The sequence below is a fragment of the Nelusetta ayraudi genome, unplaced genomic scaffold, assembly GCF_046127955.1.
Source record: "Nelusetta ayraudi isolate G7.1 ecotype Tasmania unplaced genomic scaffold, CSIRO-AGI_Nayr_v1 ptg000106l, whole genome shotgun sequence".
Classification (NCBI taxonomy): domain Eukaryota; kingdom Metazoa; phylum Chordata; class Actinopteri; order Tetraodontiformes; family Monacanthidae; genus Nelusetta; species Nelusetta ayraudi.
The window spans coordinates 662,497-680,000 of record NW_027466156.1 but is presented as its reverse complement, the minus strand read 5'-3'; the positions used below and the strand labels follow the sequence as shown (position 1 = coordinate 680,000).

Sequence of the window (17,504 nt, the reverse complement as noted above, 5' to 3'; positions counted from 1 at the left end):
CTCAGGTGTTGGTGACTAACGCGTCTTGCGTCTTGACTTTCTTTCATTATGGCAGCAGTCTTGGTAGACGGAGGAGGCATCGTAATGCCAGGAGCACAGGAGCGTTTATCCTAGCAGAGCTACATAGCTCGTTGCTTCAGCAGCGAGGGCAGCCGGCTCACCATCTGAACATTTTTCATTTCTTTTCCGTGCATCCATGAACACAAACCAAACACACGCACTCACCAACAACCTTTGGTGCAAACTGCTCTCAGGTTGCCAGACCGCAACATTCGCACCTGTTTCAGGTGCCGCATTCGTGGGCGTGTTTGCGCCTGCATGTCCTTAGCGCAAAAACCTTTGTGGATACCCGCATTTTACCGCTGCACGCCCTTATTTGAGAATTTGCCCCTGTGTGTTATCTTTTGCATGAGAGCAGATGAAATATTAATTTCCTTAATATTTGTTAAAAACCTATATTTAAAAAAAAAAAAAAAAACTACACACACGCCGCTGGTTATGGCCCTAAAACAATAATTAAAAATCCCATTTCCGCACTTGTACGTTCTGCCTTCCAGCTGCCCTTTCAAAATAAAATGTCGACAGTTACATTTGCACACAGAAATAAAAAAATGGGGAGGAAGTAAAGAGGGAGGAAATAATAATAAAAAAAACAGTTCCTGGCCGCGCTGTCAAGCCGAGATGTACGAGCCGACACGCTGCTGTTAAAGCCCGTCATTAATTACAGTCTGGAGGGTGCGTGTGTGTGTGTGTGTGTGTGTGTGTGTGTGTGTGTGTGAGAGAGAGGTAATGAGCGGTGGGAGACGGGGTTAGGAGTGACACGGTGTCAGTGGCTCCTCTTCTGGCCTAATTAGCCTTCTAATTAATAGATTAATAGATAGATAGAGCGTGGAGGGGAGCATCAGCTCGCTGCCCGCCGCTAATGTGCATTCAAGATGAATCACCGTCACGCCGTCGCACGCAAGGCAGAGGGGGAGGGGAGGGGGAATTTCAGTTTTTTAAAGGTTCCTTCCGATCACCTGCGATTCTCGTGGATTTCCTGTCCCGTTCTCTGCGGCCGCGACAACGAGGTGGAAGGAAAAGAAAGAAAGGAAGAAGAGGAGACGACGAAGATGAGGCTGAAATCAATTAGCCTTTCCTAGCAGGTCGTTAGCTGCCCTTGGATGGGCACAGATAATTAAAGGGAGGCTGGTGGGGTGAGAAAGGTCTGGGTGAGGAGGGAGAGGGAGGGGCGAGGGAGGGCGAGCTGGACTGGAAATGAGGCGACGAGACGGAGGCGGACGGGTTAAATCGAATTTTAAAAAGGGGGAAAAAAGCCGAGACTGAAATGAGGGAGTTGGGGAGGAAAGAAGGGGGGAGGTTTTGGCAAAAGAGGAGGATGCAGTGAGAAGAAAACACAGAGAAACAAATGTTGAGATCAGCTGAGACCAGGAGACCGGGGGTCACATCATTACACGTCTGCTACACGGCGCCCCCTGGTTACCCGGAGGTCCCATAACAGGACCCCCCGAGGACCCCAGAGAGAAAGAGAGGGAGAGAGAGGGTCAGGCCACACCCACTGATGATGGCACCGATGTTTCGGCTCACGTTCAAAACTAGATTGTAACGCACTGGTTCAGTCTTTGCATTAGCGGAGGTGTGCATGAATCATATCAGCAGACTCATTTTACTGGACTCACTTGCTTCCTTGCATCACTGTCAATAACCTCCATACACACATGCACATACTGCAAAGGTCAAAATCACTGTAAATGACCAAATTCAGATAAATCCCATGCGTATACTGTCGACCTGTTATATTCTGTACACACTGATAGTGATATATATTATTCACTTTTCACTGTCTCATGCCTTCACTGAGATTTTATAAAAATAGTTCAATTGGTGATGTCACCATCGACAAAGACCCTCAACAAGACTCAGCAGTTTAAGACTCAGCATCGCCCCCGTCAGGTCGGGAGGAGCAGCTGAGTCAGCAGAAGCTTCTTCTTCTCCTCCTCTTCCTCCTCCTAAAACTCGTTGGGCTTCTGCCCCGTCAGCGACCCGAGCGGCCGTTGACATTTTCCTGTGAGATTAGGCAGACACCAACGGCTGGCCCTGCCCCCTCCTCCTCGGAGGGCGGGGCTTAATTAGCCAACACCTAACACTAATTCCCAAAGTTGGAGGAATAAAGGCTCCATATTTGTTTTGAACACTAAATCACACATTCAACTGTCATTGGTTTGCCAATTTAGAGCCGCAGAAGAAGAAATGGACGGACACGGGAGGGAAAACAAACACTGTCACGCCTCACTCTGAAGTGCAGGACAGGAAGTGGTATTTGTGTTCCTCCGGGTCCCCCCACTCCTCGAACGCGGCAAACGATGGCGGAGTTTTTAAATGTTTACCAGCTTCTCCTGGACCCATTCAGTCCAAACACATTACCCATAAACACGGGGACAACCACTCCACTGTGCACTTTTTTATCTATTTATTTATTTACCCCCGTTTTGTTCCTTCTCCAATGAGCCAATTAGCCATGGGGGGGTGGGGGGGTTAGCTGCCCCGCTGGCTTCCAGGAAGCGAGAGGCTAGATAGACGTAGGGACGGACGGAGTCACGCGTGAGAGGCAGCGTTATTTATTTCTTCATTATTAGGAGGCGGGAGGGGCCGCGGGGAGTGTGTGTGTGTGTGTGTGTGTGTGTGTGTGTGTGTGTGTGCGCGTGTGTGTGTATGTGTATGTGGGGGGCGGGCGGGTCGGCAGGGCAGAGGACGGCGAGGTTAATCTGATGACTCAGGCATAAAGAATGTGCATTTAGTTTTTGTGCTTTTAGCTCGCATTAGCATAACCTCCCCGCGCCATGACAAACGATGAGTGGCCGCCCCCCCCCGTGATTGGCTCGTGTCAGCCGGCTTAATGTCAATAGTAAATTGGAGGGCTTGTTAGGCGGTCGGGGGAAGGGATGGGGGAGGGGGAGGGGCTACGGGCGGCGAGTCAGTCATGTACAAAATAATGTCTATTAGGACTAATTTAATCAAGGCCTCCCTGTTACAGATGAATTAGAATGTAGGGGCCAATTATTTTTCAACGTTTGCACTGGCCCTGCCTGTCAGGAGACCCCCGCGTGTGCGCTGTGTGTGTGTGTGTGTGCTGTTTAAAATGCGGGGCCAAGAGGGGGGGCGCTCATGTCAGCGGGGGCCGGGGATAATGGCGGAGCGATGATGGCAGGCGGGATCGGCCAGTTAGCCGACGGAGATGAAACGGAGCTCAGCAAACACACACATGCACGCACACACAGATGCACGCACAAAGGGTCCCAGACAGCCACACACACACACACGCACACAGGCACACACACACAGACGGGCAGGCGGGCGGGCGGAGAGACGTGGCCGTCTATTCACAACGGAATGGCGACATTTGTTTTTCGGAACGCCGCCGATTGTTTGGGATTCAGGCCGCGACGTGTCGACGGTCAAAGATTCCGTCAACAATCTCTGTCAGTTTGTCTTTTTCCACCCAAAAAAGGAAAAAAAACTCTGGATTTTTATCCTTTTTTTTTTTTTAAAACAAACTTTCAAATTTAAGGACACAAATTTATAAAAATGCAGGCAACCTGAGACGTTGATTTAGGAGGAATTTCATTAAGAGTTTGATTTGCGTTCATTTCTTCTCCCTTATTAAGTTAATGCCAATTTTCCCCCTGACATTTACAGATTATTATTGTTAATATCAACGGTAGCAATTGACCATTTCTGATTTGCGACAAACCAAAAAACATAATTTCCATTCACCAACTGAAGTCGTAATTAAAAAAAAAACGACAACCTGTGACACCGCTGACTTATCCCGTTAATATCTGGATGAACAAATAAACAGAAACACATAATATTAATAATTTAAAAACACAAACAAGGTTTTTTTTTTTTTATGAAGACCTGATGCTGCGACCGTCACAATAAAAAAAAACAACAACAAAAAAAACAGCCTCGGACCTCGCACCCTCGTGACTCCGCCCCCCCTCCCCTGAACCCACCAGTCCAATCAGTGTTGTGATCACACGGAGGTGTGACTGACTGATATCAGTCGCGCTTTTTATGGCTAGCAGCCCCCCCCAAACCCCTAAACCCTGTTCCCTCTGACCCCTGGGGGGCAATTATACTGCGATGTGGCCCCGGGGCCCAGTCCCCCCATCCCCCACCCTCATCCTCCCCCCAGCCTGTCCCAGGAGCCCAATCCTGGCTCGGTGTCGGGACGGCGGCCGCACCTGCACCCCGGCCCAGATTAAAAGCCGGCCGTCTAATTTTAAATCTGTTAGCGCTGGCCTTTTCTTCAGGGGGGTGGGAACCGGGGGGGGGGGGGGGGGGTACAAGACTAATCTGTTCCCATAAAGGGCCCTGACTCTCCCTCCCGCTCCGCCGCCTCCCAGCGCCGACAGACCTGCCGCTGAATTATGAGCGGCTCCGCATTCGTCATGTGGCCCCGCTGCTGTTAAGTGCGGCCGCCTCATCCTTTAGCCGCCCCTGAATCCTGCTCATTTCTCTGCTGTCTAATGAAGGTGGGGGTGGAGGAGGGGTTGAGGTGCCCCCCCCCCCGCCTCCTGCCACTGCTATTGTTCACACGGACCCTGGTGGGCCAGATCTCCCTGGCTGTTGACATTGTAGTTTCTCACTGAAGGCATCAAAACTACGTATTGATGCCTCCTTACACAATAAAAGTCTAAAATAACTCAAACACATTTTATATTTAAATTCTTCAAAATAGCCACCAGTGTTTCTCTTTGCTGCATAATTGCATATATCTTGCTCATATATTTGATGTCTTCTATCTGCAGTGTAGAAAGTTGCATGAAAAGGTTTGTCCAAACTTTTGACTGGTGGTGTGTGTATATATATTCAATTCAATTATACTTTATTGATCCCTTGGAAGAATATATATATATATGTACACACACACACACACACACACACACACACACACACACAAATATATATACATGTGCTGATATATAGATGTGTAAATATGAAAATAAATATGTACACAAAACCTGATCTTAGTCTTGTGAATGTCTGAGTCATAAATAGTATTAAACAGCAGCTGGAGTTCAGCTATTCTTGGCCTCTTACAATAAATAACTATATTTCCCCCAGCCTCAATATCCAAGTCAGCAATCAACAACTAAAAACAAATAATAACAATAAAAAAAGAAAAAGGGTTGGGAGTTGTTCTGGCTACTTGCTAGCTGGCTAGCCTTCCACTCGGCAGGGCTCGGCTAATCATCAGCTGAGACAAAAACGCAGCGAGACACCGACGACCAAAAACAGGCCGGAGACACTGAGCCCCTGCGACAGACTGCCAGACTGCTGCAATAGCAACAGCAGCTCCTCGCTCCGCCCGGTGGCCAGATTAAGCGGCGCTGTCACTAGCGCGCTGGTGTCGAAGCCGCCGCCGCCGCTCATTGTTTTAATTGCGTGTTGGCGGCGAAAGAAGCCAGGGCCCCCGGACCTCCACCCTCCCCCAGCAGCAGCAGCAGCAGGCGGGCAGCCATCCCAAACTTAGCAGCCCCTTCAGCCGTGGCCTCAGCTGTGGCGTGGCGGCGGCTCGCCGTGCCAGCCGAGGTGATGACGGCTGGCCAGCGGCGGCTTGAGGTTAATGGAAACGTTTAGAGGATGGCGACATGTCTTTTGGTGGTTCCGGGGTTTTCCGGGTCCCCCCCCCAGGGCGCCCCCTAGTGGAGCTCCGCCCTACCGCCCCCCTGACCAAGTTGTCCTTGTTGCCTGGATTGAAGGTCCGCTGTGTATTTCGGCCTAAATTCACTGTGTTTTTTGCACTCTTTTTTGTTGGATTCGTTAGTTTCTGGTAGTGTTGTAGTCAAAACGGCACCAATAGTGACCAAGACATTGGTATAAATGGAACAGCAACATTTCCTTTCAGCAAGATATTTTTCAATAATTTTGCTGCTTTATCAGCTAGTATGAACCATTTTGCTTCAGAAAATTAAAAAGTAAATTACCTAGGAATAAGGGGGCGTGTCACACTGGGTGTCACCAACAGAGCACAACAAAGCTGCAGCTGGATTCTTTTCTGTTATCATAGTGTCATTGCAGTGTTGGCTGAGTCTCCACCGGGTCTCTTCATCAAACCCCGAGTCTGTCCAGTCCCAGACGAGACTGAGACCCTTCAAAAGAGGTCTTGAGGGAAAGACCAACCTTGAGTACTACGACACTAGTTTCTGTGAATAATTGGAATATTCCAATGAATCCTAAATTAAGGATTCATCTCGCATCTTCGCCTTGATCATTTGCCTTTTAACAACAGATCAGTTTTATCTTAGCGCCGCACGCCCCGCTGAATGGGGTCGGGGGCGGAGCCACATAGAGTGGGAGGAGCTTAAAATCCACACCTCGTCCTTCCCAGAATTCTTTCCAGCCTTCCTGAACTCCCTAAATAAAAATAATAATGAAAAAAATCTTCCATCTGCTGATTTTTAAACCTTCTCCTCCTCCTGGTCGTCCTCCTCCCGGCTGGTACCGCCCCCTCCCACCTCCAGAACAGGACGTGATTGGAAGGCGGAGTGGTGCTGGGTGGGGGAGGGTTGGGTGGGGGAGTGCTGGGTGGGGGAGGGCTGGGTGGGTGGTGGGGTTCAGACCTTGACAGACAGGAGGTCAGTGTAATTGCTGCTGGCCATATTTAACATTAAGATAATCAGGCCATTAATTACCCTTTGGATCATTAAATCAGCCACTTGCAAAATGAAATTTCGGCCTCTATTACTCACTTGAGAGACCACGGGGTGGGGGTGGGTTCTATCCATCAGCCTCCTCCTCCTACTCCTTGCTCTCTCTCTCTCTCTCTCTCTCTCTCTCCCCCCCCCCTCTCTCTCTTTCTCGCTCAACCGCCCACCGCCCGGACAAAAAAGACCTGAACCAGACAACCACCTTCCCCAAGTCGTTGCTTCCTGTCCGGCAACCACCCAGAACGCTGGTGTTCCACCAACAGCATCAAAATGATGAATGAAAATCAAAAGTTATTATCTGTTATTGTTTTTTTAAATCCATGGACAGAGGAATCTAAATTGGACGTTTTATTTTGAAAGGTCCTAATGCACATATTAAAAATGAGGTTCCTCCCAATGTCACGGCTCAGGTTGAAAACTTCTCATGGAGAAAATGCACTTTATGGGATTTTAAAATCTTTTTTTTGAAATTCATCAGTTCAGTAGCGATTGGCTCCGACCCATCAAGTGCGACGGGCAAGACGTGGCTCTGGGTCTTTAAGGCTCGTATGTCCTGCAGCTTGTTGACGTCTGGCAGTTTGATTTGTGAGCAGCAGCAGCAGCAGCATCATTTCATGGAGCGTCGCCGGCGCTCCATAAAGATGTCACCGCGGCTCCACGCTTTCCGTCTCCATGTCGTCTTCACATTTTCCCCACTTTTATTTCCAACAGACTTAGACTGATCGCCGCAGTGTCTAAATCAATTAAGCATGAGCCGGGAAAGACGCATTTTAAACTCTTATTTTGAAAGGAGGATGAAGAAAAGCATCTGGCGATGAGTTTCTGTCCATAACACTTCCAGACAGAGCAGGAAGTAATAAAGTAGGAAGTCGGAAATTTGTGTGTTGAAGCAGAAAATGTTTACTCTTTTTTTCCTTTTTTTTTTTTAATGTTGTCCCCGTATTTTTTTTGGAAAGCAGCCGTGCGAAAAATGAGAGAAAAAAAGAAGGGATTATTAAGTTGAGAAAGTGAAGAGGAAGTAAAGACGGAGATGATGGAGGAGCAGGAGGGGGAGGGGTGGGGCGATGGGCCACTTAAGGAATGGACTGATAAACGCTATCGACAGGGTGTGTGTGTGTGTGTGTGTGTGTGTGTCGGTGGGAGGAACTGTGGCGGAGTGTGGCAGGATAATTGAGATAATATTGACCTCCTCCTCCGATCTCTGCAGTGGGGTAGGGGGGGGGCATGTCGGATTCATAAATAAATAGGAACATGAGCAACAATAAAAGCATTAGCGGCGTGACAGAGGAGGGCTAATGGCGCGTCGATACCTAAAGATCCCTCCCGGCAAGCCTGCCAGTGTGTGTGTGTGTGTGTGTGTGTGTGTGCGTCTGTTCGGCCTCACTGAAAGTCTCCGTGAACGACGCTGTGAACTCTCCTCGGCTGCTGTGTGTGCCGTTTTACACGCATTCTACAATCATTCATTCACTTGTTAACTTTTATAGCGGGAGGCTGCAAACGCTGGGCTAAATAATGTAATAATAATAATAATAACGCAGCTTTACAGACAAATGAGAGAATCAAAGGACGGAGCACAGGAGCTTCAGTGTCCCTGAAGGCATCACTGGCGAGTCTGAGAGTAAAAGAATCTGCCTTTATCATGTACACGTTCCCTCAGCAGGAAGCGTGTGTGTGTGTGTGTGTGTGTGTGTGTGTGTGTGTGTGTGTGTGTGGAGGTTCTGCGGCAGTGTGGAACACGTCGCCGCGTCTGTTTCTGTCTCCCGGCATCTATTTTGATCTGCGAGACGCTTGTGAGCGCGTCAGTACACAACGCGCGTGTGTGTGTGCACCGGGAGGTGGGGGTCATGTGGGGAGTAATTATAAGGTGCTTCTGTTGACTAATGAGCGTTGGGGGGTCGGGGTGGGGGGGGTCCAGGCTGGGGAGGGAGGATGGGGAAGTCGATCTTTATGCGCTTGGCAGTCAGCTCTAATTTGTTATGATGGCTGCTGGCTCCCCAAAGCTGCGACGGCCGATAATTACACACACGCACGCACGCGCGCACACGCACACACACAGACACGCACACACCTCGTTAACACACCGACGTGCAGGTACACACTGATCAACACCGACGTCACGCTAAAGTTCACCGATTTGTTACTATCCCCCTCCGCAAGTCACACACACACACACACACACACACACACACACACACACACACACACACACACACACACAGTTCTGTCAATAGAGAGGCTGTAAGGGGATGGAACATTGCCCCCTGTCTGCAGCTGTCGGCACTGCAGACACCCAGCAGCCAGAGTCATCAGAGGTGGGAAGTAACTAAATGCAAATACTTTGTTACTGTACCTCAGTGGATTACTTACTCTACTTGAGTATTTCTTTGTGTTTGAAAGAGTTTTAAAGACACAAATTCTGTTCAAATCAATTTGCTTATTCTTCCAGTCAGGTGTTACGTGAAGTGGAGATATTATAATGATGCGGTTGTGCAGTTCAATATGGGGAGATATTTTAGAGGGAGATTATTTATAGGACCTCGGCTTTGGGGTCACTGTTCAAAACATTCTCAGTGCAGAGAAAAATAAGAAGGGTAAAAAGCAACATTGCTTGTTGGTATTAAAAGACTCAACATGTGTATAACAACCAAGTTATTGTTTCAGTCATTACAGGCGGGAAAAAGTGATAGTTTGTACTTTTTACTTCAGCACATTTCAGAACCTGTAGTTTCTGACTTTTTCTTCAGCAGAGGACTGGAATCAGTGCTTTAGCTTCTACCAGAGCAAGCATCCCTACTTTTACTTTGGATTCCAGAAAGGGTGGATGCAGTTCTTTTGCTGGTGGTGGCCTACCTGCTGGCGTCGGGCCCTGGCTTGGCGCGGCCCTGAGTGTTGGCCTCCCACACGCTGTTGGCCAGCTCGTTGCCGATGGCCGTCATGACCTTGAGCAGCTCCAGCGGCCACTCGTCCAGGTCCAGCGAGCGCACGCGGGACAGGTGCGTGCCCAGGTTGCGGTGGATACCCGAGCACTCGATGCAGATGAGGGCGCCCAGGTTGAGGCTGGCCCAGTCTGGGTCTGCAGCGGTGGGAGGGACACACACACACACACACAACGAGCTCACATCTTCTGCCTTTTCTTCTTCATCTCCAAGGTGTTGAGGCGGGAGGTTGGATACTCACTCTGAGCGTCGCAGTCGGCACAGCGGCCGTTCCCTCTAATGCTCCTGATGGTCTGCAGGGCCATGGCTTCTGTCTGGCTGGTCAGACGGGACTAACGGCAGAGGACGGAGACCATCAGTTACCATCGGAGCTGCTGTCACTTCACTTCAACGGACTGAATTATTTTTTTTTTTTTGTGGATTTATGTTATTTTTCAGTGTTCAGAAGACAAAAAACTTAACATCCTTGACATTTAAATATTTATATATTCATCCATCATTGAGGTTTTTCTACATTTTATTCATAGATCGCTTTTCAAAGTCCTCAAAGACACTTTACAGAGGTAAAGTTAAAACATGTTAGAATGAAATTTGCCATGAAAAAATACTTGGAAATACACAAACATAAACGTAATGCAGTTTAGAGTAAAATTAACCAAAACAATGAGGTTAATATCATATATAATGGTAGCTAAAAAAAAAAAAAAGTAAGTAAAAAAAGCAAGTAACATTAAAACAGTAACTAAACATTCAAAGCAGTGCGGAATAGAGGTGCTTAAAGTGGTGATTTGAATGATGGCAGGTCAGTGCAATCACAGTGTTTAGTTGGGAGTGAGTTCCAGGCAGTGATGTTCAAATTCCACACACACACACACACACACACACACACACACACACGCACACACACACGCACGCACGCGAACACACACACACACACACACACACACACACACACACACACACACACACACACACACACACACACGACTGATGAGATCAAACTGGTTTTGTTTCTGATTATTGTTTAAACACAGCAGCCTTGCAGTCGGTTCCAGGCTTAAATCCAGACACAATGAGAAACAAATGGAATTGAAAAGGAGGTGGGGTGGACGGGTGTGTGTGTGTGTGAGAGCCCGAGGCGTCAACACAGCAGGAACCTGGACCGAGTGCCGTCTGCCCGCTGCAGTATGCAGGTGGAAAATGGCAGCGGCCGTAATTACTGTGGTGTAATTATGGCCGGGGATGAAAGTGTCTGTGTGTGTGTATGTGTGTGTGTGTGTGTGTGTGTCTGTCTGTCTCACCTTGTTCTTGCTGCTCTCGCAGGACTGCAGGCTGGCCAGGATCTGGCTCTCGATCACCTGCACCCAGGCGTCGCGCTCCTCGTACGTGGTGGCCTCGAAGTGCCACGTCTGGCCCGTCAGCGACACGATGGTGAACTCAAAGTTCTCCTCTTGTTCTGCAGGAAGAGCAAGAGGAAGAGGAAGAGGAGGGACGAACGTCAGCGGCTCGGCCTTCCCGTTTGTTTTCTTGTCCATTCGCACACAGGGACACCTGTTGTGTTGGACGGACCGACCGACTGACCGCCGATGACCTCTGACCCCAAGGAGGATGTTGAGCTAAATTACAGGCCGCAGTCATTACAATCAGGGCCTGAGGACGGAGGATCCATTACCTACAACCCCCCCACCCCTCCTTTAATGGGCCAATCAGGAGTCAATTAGACAAAGTGAAGCGTGTGTGTGTGACCAACAATGATTCCAGTTACTTGTGGGATTCTTCCAGGGGAAAAAAGTTCAGGGAGGCACTGAAAGTAGTGAAGGTACGAGATCCAGAAGAGGGACGCGCTGTGTTTTGAGTTGCTGGAGCAGCAGCAGCAGCGACGACGAGCAACAAGTCATTTTTGATAAAAATGGGAACTGGGAGATGTGTTTTCATTTCCACAGTCCACATTTGGAAACACTTAAAGGTGGAAGTGTTTATCATGGATGAGCCGTCTCTGTTTAACATGAGGCCCTGGTGATGGGCGAGTCGGGGGGTGGCGGGTGGGAGGCACCACGATCGCTGCCAGGACTCCAACCTCTAAGACCAGGCATGGGCAAACTACCGGTTAAGCTTTTTAATCCGGCCCACCAACCTTGAAGAAATTATATTAATAGTAATTAAGTCATAAAATAGCTGTATTTCACGTAGTTCACCCATTTTTTGTGTTTTCAAGAGTCATTTCAATGAGGAGCTAAATACCGTGGGGCTTTTCTACATATCCCATGATACATTGTTTCCTCCTATAAGGTGGCTCACCAAAACACTCCATTCAACTGCTGCTGCTCCAGCCCCCTCTGCCACATTTCAGAAGCCATCATGGGCCCACCAGTCAAGAAGTCAGCCCAGCCCTGATGGAGACGCTGCTGTTTGCCTGAGTTTGAGAGGAAGCTGAGCGTCTATCTGACCAACGCATGCAGGGCAAAAACAAATGAATGAATGACTGAGTGAATAAAACGCAGCGATGTGTGATGGCAGATCTCTACGAGGGTCAGCGAGGAGCTTCCAGGGCCCAGCGGTCCAGCGACCATTTGCTGCTCTTCAACTCCAGTCATTTGGCTAATTGGGAGCGTCTCAGAGCAGTGGAGCTGAAGTGCCCCCCCCGGATCATTGGCGGCCTGGTCCGAGGGGGGGGGGGGGGGGGATCACTTCCACCTCCAGGATCCCTCAGACTAGAAGTCTCCAACCAGGTCGACTTCTTTCTGCATCAGTCAGTCAGAAGTCAGAACTCTGGCTGTTTATCAGTGTCAATAAAGTGGAACCCCCCCCCCCCCATCACTCTCTCCACCACCCCCACCCCCAGGGCGTCTGCGTGCAGTGGGTTCCCATTTTCCGAGCGGCCCACCCATCAAGCGTACCGCCGTCGAGCCCTGCAGGGTCAATAGCAAGAGCCCCATCATAATTAAATTCCCATGATTCTCTGTTTTCAGGGGAGGGGGGTCAGGGGATTTGAGGGGGGTGGGGGCTGCTTGGCAATTACGGAAAGCAACAATCCAGAAAGGGCCGCCCCCACTGCCTCTGCTGCGCCGTGAAAGAATTAAACGCTCGTCTCTGGGTTTAAATGCTGAACGCTGACCCGGCGCAACCGTGGCGGGTTAATGAATAAAATGAGGGGGGCGGGGGGTGATGGCATCAGGGGGGAGCACAGGAGACCACTCCCCCAGTCAGGTCAGAGAAGACCTGGAGTCTCACTGACGCTCGTACAAATGGTCAATTAAATCAAATCCCTGCAGTGGATCCACTTTGATTCAAACTGCAGGAAACATTCCGTCCTGCAAGCTGTGGGAACATTTCTGTTGTGGAACTTTTTGTTTCACTGCTTGATTTTTCCAGAACTTCCCCGGTTCTGAAACGTCTCCATTTAAGGTTCAGTACGTTTCGCCGTCTAAAAACGTTGCAAACGGGGCGGGGTCCAAAAATTGCACCCAGTCGCCATCGCCGTATTGTGTAATTACTGCCACGGCTGTCGTCGAGCGCGGGCGACATTCCGGGGGGGGGGGCGGCACCGAGGCAATTTGTGAACTCTGACATGGGTAACCTTTAACAGCAGCGACGGCTGGAAAAGCAAATATACAGCATTTACAAGACGCAGAGTGCGTGTGAGTGAGGGAGGGGGGGTTGGTGTGGTGGTGGGGGGGCAGGCCAAGTATAAGAGCCCATCATCGGGGGTGTCGAGTCAACCCAGTCCACCGTGTTTGTGTGTGTGTGTGTGTGTGTTACGAGAGGGGAGGTGTGCGTGGGACAAAAGGGGGCCTCGGGAAACACAAATTAAAAGCCTGGAAATGTCACCGCACACAGTATTGCTTTGCGACACAGGTCATTACTCCCCATATTATTCGCAGCCTTTTACAACATTAATAACCTGGAAAATATTGCGGTCCGATTGTTTGTGGGGTCGCTCTGAGGAAAAAAAAACACACACACATACACACAAACACGCACAAAAAAAAAAAATAGGAGGGTCCACGTTTAGAGTTTGGCGAGCGAGCGACTTTCTGTTTGGGACGGCGCCATGCACACAGACAGCAACATCTCCAAAATATAAGGGACAAATACACCAAAAGCAGCTGCAGTTTAAGGTGGCTTTTGTTGTGTTTGATCAGTGAGAACACTCACTGGACACCAACAGGGTCACAGCATGCTACCAGGGCTTCCATGGACCAGTGTGGTCGTAGCTCCGCAGGCCAGGAGAGGGGAGGTAGGTAGAGAGGAGGAAGAGGAGGGAGGGCAGACAGCTCCACACAGGCCTGGACCTCCAGACCAACAGGGGGCAGCAGCGATTTGGAGATTTGCAGGGACAGAAAAAGAGGGTATCGGACTTGGACTCCGTATTGAAAGGTGACTTCCTGTGAGTCAGTAGGTGCAGAAAGGGGGCGGAGCCAGAGAAATAGAGCCAGTTCATGTTCGGTTGACATGATTTCCTTCTCTGTTAGACTGCAAACAGCTCCAGTGAACAGAGAAAAGACTCGAACGGAGACTTATAAGTTTCCCTTTTCAAAATTTGGATCAGCAAATAACACAATGTCCAAAGTCCCCTGAGAATCCAAGAGTCTGAGTTCTCCGCTGGTTCCGCAGGGTGATTTAATGATGCTATTATTGAAAACTTTCATTTCCTCTTTAAAGGTCCAGTGTGTAATACTTGGAGATTTTGGAGAAGAAACAGCGAGATCAAGTGCTTACATTTTAGAATCACATAAACCTGGATACCTCGTCCACCTTCTTCTTTTTTGGTTTATTGGAGGATGCAATCATTCATCCTAATTACGAAACGGGTTGTCAGGTGACCTGGTTTGTTCACATCAGGCTTCCTTAGAAATATGGTTGGCAGCTAACTGGGAGCAAGACCCTTATTGTTCCATTTATATTCTTTTATATGATTAAGAACCATTCTAAGGGTAGAAAAACCAAATGACTTTTATTGTACTGTGATTATACATTTTATTAAGCTTTTACCAATTTTTATAAATAAAAATTGTAAATCAGACCAAATTTCACACACTGGACCTCTAACCTCCAGATGTTGTGACGTCACTCTGGGCTTCTTTCCACACTGAGAATCTCCAGATCACAGCCACGTACTACACAACACGTCTCCAGGAGGAAGAGCAGGAGGAGAGGGGGAGGAGGAGGAGAGGGGGAGGAGGTGCTCTGCCCCCACAGTGGGCGGGGTCAGGGGGGCAGAGGGGGATTGTGGGTCAGGTTGGGGTCCCGCCCACTAGCCACAGGCGGCGCTGTGGTCCTTCTTTACCTTCAGAGTTCTGCAGACTGTTGGCGTAAATGCTGCGCAGACTACTGACCCGACTAAGTTTCCACGCTCTACGTTTGGCTGCAGGAGGGGGAGGGGGTGGCAGGGCAGAGAAGACAGCAGGGGGCGACAGAGAGCGCAGGAGCGGGCGACACAACACGTGTCACAAAAGAGAGACAAAGAAAATACAGAGGAAGTGAAGAAAGAAAGAAAGAAAGAGAAAAATAAATAATAATTATAATAATAATGATGATAGTAAAAAAATAACAGCAGCAGCAGATGAGGGGGGGCAAGGCTTGAAGTGGGAGGAGCAAACGGTCACGATGAAGGGGATGAAGAAGTTTGCAACATAACAGACCAGGAGGAGGAGGAGGAGCTAAAGGCTCTCCAACCGACCAATCAGACCGGAGGCTCCTTGGTGGTCCAGTGACCACTGGTGAGACGCTCCAATCAACTCAAAGGCCCCGATGAAACCAAATCAGTCAACGGAGCAAAAAATAGCAGCCGCTCTAATTAGTAATTCAATCAAACGTAACTCAATCTGCACCTAATCCCTGAAGCTCCAGCCCAATCTACACGTCCTCTGATCTCGGACTGCTGCCGCCACTATGACCTCTGACCTCTGCCCCCCCAACCCCTGAAACAGCGGCACCCTTCAGTAAATATTTGCTGCCCCCCAGGCTACCGTGAGCATTTACCACCGATGAAATACAGCCGCCAAATGTTAGCGCGCTTGTTCCTGCCCCTCCCCCCCATCAGAGGGCAATGTTTGCCCCGCTTTTTATAACAACGCAAAATATACAAAAGGTTCAGCGAGTGTCTGGCGCGGACTGGAAAGGTCACACGGCTGGATTAAAAAAAAAACACAGACATTCAGTGAGTGGCAGCGGCGGCGGCTGGTAATTTGAAATAAAATGGCGCATGTGACTTGAAGCTGCAGAAATGACCACTTTACCTTACGAACAATGAAATCCAACACAACATCCAGCCAAAGCTGAGCTGCAGACCACCTATCAGACCACCTGGACCCTCGGCCACACCGCTACCCCCTTCTCCTTCGCTTTTTTCCCCCTGTCACCTGTTTGACCCCCGACGACCTGACTTGACCTGGGGGTCAAGTCAGGTCGTCGGCTCCACAAAAGAGCAAGTCAGAGGAGACTAGGTGCAGGTGCACGTGGAGCAGGCGGCTCGTGCACGATTGTGCCGACGGATCACACACACACACACACACACACACACACACACTTTCAGCTCCACCAGTTGCCTGATTCTTTTCCCCCCAACTGGTCGAGGAATCAAAGCGATTGCAAAGATGAAAAAAAGAAAAGTGGAATGTGACCAGTGGACCTGCTGTTACCTGTGTGGGCCCACTTCAAACATCTGACGCTGTGTGTGTGTGTGTGTGTGTGTGTGTGTGTGTGTGTGTGTGTGTGTGTGTGTGTGTGCGTGTGTATGTGCATGTGTGTGAGCGTGTGTGTATTTTGCAGGTCAGCTTTCAAAGCTGCAGGACAGACGAGAGGATATCAAACGGCGGCTGGTTAATGAGAGCCGAGAGTCTGGCGGCGGGGGTCACATGACCACAGGTATGCGCGACTGCAGATAAAAATGGGGTTTGAATAATAATGTTAATAATAATAATGATGATGATGATGATGACATCATCAGTCTGGGGTGGGTGGAGCTCCAGTCACTTTTGACCTCTGATCACAAAGAAGACCCCATCCCAGTGACTGGACTGGACGTCCTTGGCTCTGCCTATCACCTCAAACTAGGACTCCTGAACAAGGCTGACTGACTGACTGACTGGCTGGCTGGCTGGCTGGTTGGTTGGCTGACTGGCTGGTTGGTTGGTTGGCTGGCTGGGTGACTGACTGACTGACTGGCTGGCTGGATGGGTGACTGGCTGGCTGGCTGGGTGACTGACTGACTGACTGACGGGCTGATTGGCTGGGTGCGTGGGTGGGTGGGTGACTGACTGACTGACTGGCTGGCTGGCTGGCTGGGTGACTGACTGACTGACTGGCTGGCTGGGTGGCTGACTGACTGACTGACTGACTGACTGGCTGGGTGGGTGACTGACTGACTGGCTGAGTGAGTGACTGACTGACTGACTGACTGACTGACTGGCTGGCTGGGTGGGTGACTGACTGACTGGCTGAGTGACTGAGTGACTGACTGACTGACTGGCTGGCTGGCTGGCTGGCTGGCTGGCTGGGTGACTGACTGACTGACTGGCTGGCTGGGTGACGGGGTGGCTGGGTGGGTGACTGGCTGGCTGGCTGGGTGACTGACTCACTGACGGGCTGGCTGGCTGGGTGACTGACTGACTGACTGGCTGACTGACTGACTGACTGACTGGCTGGCTGGGTGACTGACTGGCTGGCTGGCTGGGTGACTGACTGACTGACTGACTGACTGGCTGGCTGGCTGGGTGACTGACTGACTGACTGGCTGACTGACTGACTGACTGACTGGCTGGCTGGGTGACTGACTGGCTGGCTGGCTGGGTGACTGACTGACTGACTGGCTGGCTGGCTGGGTGACTGACTGACTGGCTGGCTGGCTGGC

At 49.9% G+C, this 17,504-nt stretch overlaps 1 protein-coding gene across 1 annotated transcript in view; it reads right to left on the bottom strand.

The window, feature by feature from the left end:
* Window positions 1-17,504, bottom strand: part of LOC142903094 (arf-GAP with GTPase, ANK repeat and PH domain-containing protein 1-like) — an 80,697-nt gene that overhangs the window by 9,680 nt on the left and 53,513 nt on the right. Inside the window, exons 15-17 of the mRNA XM_076048542.1 lie at window positions 10,954-11,108; window positions 9,894-9,984; window positions 9,567-9,789 (exon numbers count right to left, since the gene is read on the bottom strand). Of these exons, the coding sequence (XP_075904657.1) occupies window positions 9,567-9,789; window positions 9,894-9,984; window positions 10,954-11,108 (469 nt within the window). The remainder of the gene's footprint in view (window positions 1-9,566; window positions 9,790-9,893; window positions 9,985-10,953; window positions 11,109-17,504) is intronic.